This window comes from Asparagus officinalis, chromosome 6 (assembly GCF_001876935.1).
Source record: "Asparagus officinalis chromosome 6, Aspof.V1, whole genome shotgun sequence".
Lineage (NCBI taxonomy): Eukaryota > Viridiplantae > Streptophyta > Magnoliopsida > Asparagales > Asparagaceae > Asparagus > Asparagus officinalis.
In genome coordinates, this window is record NC_033799.1 from 362,323 (window position 1) to 369,168 (window position 6,846).

The 6,846-nt window shown below is 34.9% G+C and overlaps 1 protein-coding gene across 1 annotated transcript; it reads right to left on the minus strand.

Moving 5' to 3' along the window:
- LOC109844648 lies at positions 6,053-6,451 on the minus strand. The gene has a single exon (XM_020413762.1). The coding sequence runs from the start codon at positions 6,449-6,451 to the stop codon at positions 6,053-6,055; it is 399 nt and encodes a 132-aa protein (XP_020269351.1).

Sequence of the window (6,846 nt, forward strand, 5' to 3'; positions counted from 1 at the left end):
ACTCGTGCGCAGGTGAGACAAAAGTAATGGCCCAACACATTCTGCTCAAAATTCATAATATACGGATTTCATCCTTCATGTACAGCAAGATCAATAACAACCGCCTAAAATTGTCTAAGTTTTTGATATCAACTATCTCAATACATTCCTAGAATCACAACACACATACAAAAGCTCACACAAACATGATTCAGCCATAAGGGATGTAAATAAGCATGTTTTCCAAACAACTAGTTTTTAAAAGATTCTGAAAAATCTCCAAAACTTCACAAAACGCAGAACTATGTGCAAATACCTCAATTGTCATAGGTAATATTCACTTCAAGGAAGCTAACTAAGAAAATGAAAGTGAAATTGGAAGTTGAAATCTCAAAATATGTGCATAATTAGAATTTGAGAATTTGCAGGTTAAGCACAAGCGCTCGATGGTTGGGCGTGTGCTCTTAGTAACACAACGTCAGATAAGTGGAAAACCCATCTGTTGGCCTTCTTGTTTTGATGATGTTTAACAAACAATTTATTACTAATGTTGTTTGTCTAGTGTTTGTGTATTCCTATGTTTTATAGACAAACAACGTAGTTGGAGGATGGATGGAATAGAGCTTCAACGATCATATCTAATGGAGGTTGGCGGAATAGTGAAGTGAAGCAATGTACATTCAAGTCAAGATCCAAGTTCAAGCTTCATCCGCAAGATTACCAAGATAGAGCTTCGTTGAAGATCAAGATCATTGCTTGGGTAATTTAGTTTAGGAATTTATATTATGTGTGTTAGTACTTTAAGCTCAATCATATACACACATACACGTTTTGGATTTTGTATATATATAGTTATATATATACATATATGTTTTGGTTTGATAGTTTTCAAGTTTTACTATAAAACAATATGAAACAAATGAATAGAATTGGAAAATACTATTTTGTTTCATGTTTATATGCCTATATATGATTTCCCCTTTAACAAGCTTATATTTAATGAAATCATATTTAGTGTTTTGAATATATTTGCATAGAATATGCAATTTCATGAAAATATTGCATTTCTAGGTTATAGACTTCATAACAACATATTATATCTTTTATCAAGTCTATACAATCATTTCATAAGGTTTCAAAATGTTGTTTAAGTCAAAATATCAAAATATCAATTTTCAGGTTTTCATGTTTTGGACTATTTTGTAAAATGATGATATTTTTCATTTGGGAAGTCCTTTTTCGAAACCAGTCGTTGTAGCATGTTTATTATCATGTCTACAATCATTCCCCAAAGTTTTACATTTTTTGGAATTTATTTGATATTTTTAAACAGCGTTTTAAAATCAGATAAACAATTTTTCAGAACCTGTCATATCTGTTTTCGGTCGACCGCACCGGTCGACCGAATGCTGAGATTTCTAGTGGGTATATATACCCCATTGCTGATGTCTTTTCAAACTGATTAAGAGAGTTTTAAAAACAAGTTTAAGAAAGTTTTAAACAAGGGTTTGAGTTTGTTTAGTTTGTTTTTGGGGTTTGCTGTTACAAAGAGGAGTTTGCATCACCAGTTGAGGATTTCATCCTCAAAATCTTCTCATCCTCTCTTTGTGTTTATAGAGAAGTTTTCTAACTCTTTTCCCTAGCAATTTCATTATTGATTTATCATATATTAATTATTGCTAGTTTGCTATTTGAGTTAGATTTCATTTTACTCATTGTTACACACACCCACATTGAGCTTTTAGTATTTACATACATAGTATAGTTGGGTGGTGAGAGTTTGTAACTTTGAGTTGTGCTTAATTGTGTTCTCATCCATAGTTGAGAACAATCATTTGTTATATTGTGCTTATTGTGAGATTCACTTTGTAATACACTTGTACACCGAGTGAGGAGTGTGTGGTGAGAGTCGGGGATCGTCCCAAGAGGAGTGGCGTCGGTTGACGTGCCTAGGGAGAGGTTGTAACCGAGCACTTGAGGGAGACACGGCTAGGTCCAACACTTAGTGGGTGTAGAGTGGGATTACAATAGTGTGTTGATTGTAAAGTTTTCGGTTAGCTAGAAAACCGAGTGTGAGGTGTAAACGTTGTTCGGGTGAACGTAGAAAACCCGGTTGATAGTGGATTTCTCCCCGGGAGTGGGGAGCGGAGACGTAGGACGGAAGGTCCGAACTCCGTGATCATCTTTGTGTGTTTGTGATTGTCTTGGCGTCTCACTTGTGCTTATTGTTCATATCATTCTTGTCGCCATTATCTATTGTTCACATTGTCCACTATCTTGTTTATCTTGTTTATGTTTATATCACCCTTAGTTTATATATCCTTGCATATATATTTCATCATATAGGATATATCACTTTGTGTATATTGCATATTCTTGCCCATAATAGATTGTATACCTATCTTGCAAGAATATATTTGTTAATTAGTTTTAATTGGCATATAATCGGATTAGATTAGCATAAGACCCTAATCACCCCCCCCCCCTCTCTCTAGGGTCTAACACCATCTTCTTGAACTAAATTTCTGCACGATGGGGAGCGTGTGTTCATCAGAGTGAGCGCGTACGCTCGACCTGATAGACTGTAATTTTTTTACAATTTATAGAATTCTACTATTACATGCTCCAATCAAACCTCATTCCAAGAATTACTCATCTCTTAGATTCATAGCAGGAATCACTTATAACTAGTTTGAATTCATTTCATCAAGAATCCAAAAAGAAATCTCAATATTTTGGTATTATCAAAAAGTATAAATTTTTATAAGGAAAATAGTTAGATATGAGCATACTCAAGAATTAAAACATGCATTGAAGACTAAAGCATGATTAAAATAAATGCCTTAAGTTACTGATCTAACAAGAAGAGGTAGTGTTTGTGGAAAAATTTGCAGTAAAAGAAATGAAGGAAAATTAATTTGTATTCCTTTAATCTCAGTTACAATTGGATTTCCTGATTATAAAAGAGAGAAAAATAAATTTGATTCTCCCCTTTGTTTAAAACCGGGTTCATCTTGGTAGGTATGGAGTGCCTCATTCGAATGCTCGCGTCGAATTCGCTCTCCGTTGACGATCCGACCGTCTTGCCTCACGGGAATAATTAACTTGTATGTCAAGTTTAATTTAGAACTCTTAACGAGTTTAAGAACTTAGAACGAGTTGAAAACTCTAAAAGAGTTATTGAAAAACCGAATAATCGGTTAAGATGCCAAGTGGATTTGCTATTGGTGAAGAATTCTCCAAGATTTGATTTACTAAGTGCCGAGCAGTTCCTTGATCTTCAGAAAACTCACCCTCTCCGCCCAAGAATCCAACCTTATGCGGTCTTCTTGATCTTTGAATCTTCAACCACTTACTCAGTTGAGTAATGCGGTTATTTATAGAGGGATAAGGGGTGTAACTAACCCCTAGATCCGCTCCTAAGTGGGCGAAAATCCCTCAAAATATGGGATAAACGGTTTTGAGGCCGTTCAACTTGAGTTTGAACAATTCAAACGCCTAAATTGACGTTCTGGGCCTTAACTCTGCGTCTTGAATTTAAGACGCAGAGTTGAATGTCTGCTGAAAACGCACAGGCCGCGTGTGTTTTGAATTCGGGGAGCGCAGAGGTGGACTCTGTGTTTGGAAGAGGTTGTTGACTTGTAACCTCTTCTATTACAGCTTTGTGAAGACTAATGCTCATTGATCTTTGCTTTAACTGTTATGGGGTGTGAAAGTCGTCAGATTGTAACTCTCACAGTTGGTTGTGAAGGCTACTGAATAGAGTTTTCATTAGTTGCCGGAAGTGTCGTTGAATTATAACTCTTCTCGATCTATGTGAAAAGTCCTCCATTTGTAGCTTTCGTTTGTTGACATGAAAGTCATCTGATTGTAACTTTCGTTGTTGAAGCTTGATAGGGATCAACTATCTTTTGTGATTTTTAGACAGCCTACAGGTAGATATGCTTCTCAGTCTTGAGAGATATCGGTTTCAAAACCTGAATTTTCATCATTGATCGAGCAAAACTTACATCATTGGATCTCAAATAGGACATAAAAACATGAGCTTTGCATCTCTGTACTCTTGTATTGCTTCATCCTCATCAAGAAACTCTTCCAAAGCATAGTTTTCCCTGTCCAAAATAGTGTCCACTGAAATGGGCGCACTATATATTGGTTATATATTAAAATAATTAAACATTATATCTACTTCATCAGAAGCAACAGAAAAGGTAAAATATTGAACTGTATAAACATGTATTTACCTATTAGTTCATATTAATAGGCTTTTAACGTAGCTACACTTCTTCAGCTTTAGCTTACTTAATAATCAATTCATGCTAACAAAAATATCAAATCCAAAGAAGGACTGAAGAATTCATTGATTAAATTGAAGAAGAAGAAGAAGGGGAGATGGCAATATAATTCTAGGAGGAGGAAGCCTACAGGAGAGCTCGTGGGCACACCAGTCGTTCGCCAGAACACCTTGGCAGCAGCAACAAAAGAAGAGCCTAATAATTGCCCTCCGATCTAGAAATGAAGGCCCTGACGATAACGAAGCCTAGTACTTTTTTTTTTTCCAGGTTGTGGGTCGAACTAAAATATCAAATTTACCTGAAGGATATTTGACGGGAGAAAAGCACTAGCCGCCAGGAGGAAATGTGTATTTGGATCGAGTAAAAATAGTCATTGGACAGCTGGGAGGAGGACCGTGGTGGCTGCATCATGGGATAGTGTGTTTTCAGATGACAAAAGGTAGAAATAAACGTAAAAAACTATTATCATTTATGCAAAGTGAGGGGAAGTTATTATTATTATTATTATTATTATTATCTAATGGACGGATGAATAATCGTAGGAGTGTGCCATATATATGTCTTACTAATTTCACTTTATGTCATTTGCTTCCCTAAAAAGTCAAAAACAACAGAACTGATATAGGTAAAAAGGAGTGTTTGAAGCTATCTATATTATTTCTATATAAAAGAGAAAACTATTGTCAAAACTTTTGCATGCCCATTTTGCCCCTTTCAACTTACTTAATTATACTTTTATCCTATATTTTCATCCTATTCATTCTTATTTATTAACATTTTTAATTGTTATGACTAGTTTAATTAATTAAAACGCAAATCTTAAATAGCTATTACCTAGCCTACCCTATTTCATCAACCTCTTCATCTCCCTCTTTTACTATCTTGAAGAGAAGAGGAGATCAATAATAGGAGCTCGGAGGCACGATTTAAAGAGGTGAAAGAATTTTAGAGAGATGAGGGGAGGTTCAGTTGTGTAGAGAACAGGGAGAATCAGAGAGAGAGGCAAGGGGGCGGGGTGGAGCGTGAGCTAGACTAACAATATAAGAGTATAAATATATATTTATATATCTATACATATATATATAAACATAAACTTATATGTACATATATAATTATATTTATATAAGAGTATAAATATATATATACATATATATTATACATATATAAGAGAGAGTATACTTATATATACTTATTGACACAGCACGAAAGTGATAACCTCGGAATCCACCAAGGGTGTTCTCTGAATCCACAAAGAACGATCTTCAAATCCACGAAGAACTTCGAATCCATGAAGAAGATATTAAAAAAGAGAAATTTTATTGATAAAAAGTTATTCTCCTTTGGGGTTACATGACTCTTCTTAAATAGAAAAAATAAATAAGACTCCTAGTAAGACTAGAATTATAAAAATAGAAAGTATCAAATAAGACTCCTAGTAAGACTATTATTAAAAAAAAAGTGTCAAATTCTATCCTAAAAAAACTCCTTATAATAGAGGAAACAAATCATGAATCAAAATTGATTTTGTTTCCTAATCTAATCTGACTCTAAAATTGAATTTATTTTCTAATCTATATTTCTTAATCTAAATAGACTCCAACTCAGATTAAGCGTCCTACATCAGTCTCTCATTGTTGAAAGAAGCTCGACCCCGAGCTTATATTTGTTAGAATAGTAGCTTCATTGATAGATAATTTTCTTCTCTTACAACGATCAACATCTGCCTTGTACTGAGCATTGATTTTCTTCATCTGTTGTTTTGCCTCTTCAGCTAGGACTTATTCTGACTCAAATTCTTGAATAAATCTTTCACACACCATGGTTATGTGTCTGACAGCATGTGGATCTGCAATTGACTTGAAAAGCTCCTCAAAATATGTTCCATGTTGCTTCTCATATTCTAGTGTTGAAAGTATCATCACCTTGAAATTATTAACAATCTTTGCTTCCAGAGAAGAGAAACTCGCGTCATACTCCATACACAAATCTTTCACCTCCTTTGTCTCTAGCCCTCCACCAAACAATTCACACATACCATCAATTGCATCACTCTCTATTTTATCCTTCTCCTCTATCGGGATAACATCAATATGTGCAATATCACTCTCAACCATTTTAAGAATATCATGTGTATCATCCATCTTCACTATCATATCACCATCATGAATCTCATGCATATCAAGTTTTAAGAATATCATGTGTATCATCCATCTTCACTATCATATCACCATCATGAATCTCATGCATATCAAGTGTTTGCTCCTTAGGAGGAATTTCGGTAGAGGCAGATTCTTCTTTTTCAGTTACAATCAAGTCACAAACTTCTTCAGATTGCTTCAAGTTTTCTGCTAAAGCATCATTGTTTGTCACCAAGAGTTCCTTATTCTCAGTAGTCTTTATCTTAGGTGGCTCCTTTTCTGTAAGAGGCTTGAGCACAATTCGTCGTTCACCTTTCTTGAAGATATAAACATTGTCTCTGCTCCTATGGGTAGCTCCATTATTGAATTGCCATGGCCTACCTAAAAGCATATGACAAGTATCCATCTCGACCACATTGCACAACAATGTCAAC

Bases quoted from the DNA above. Each gene is read 5' to 3' on its own strand.
- LOC109844648 (XM_020413762.1), bottom strand. From the start codon at position 6,451: ATGCATGAGATTCATGATGGTGATATGATAGTGAAGATGGATGATACA.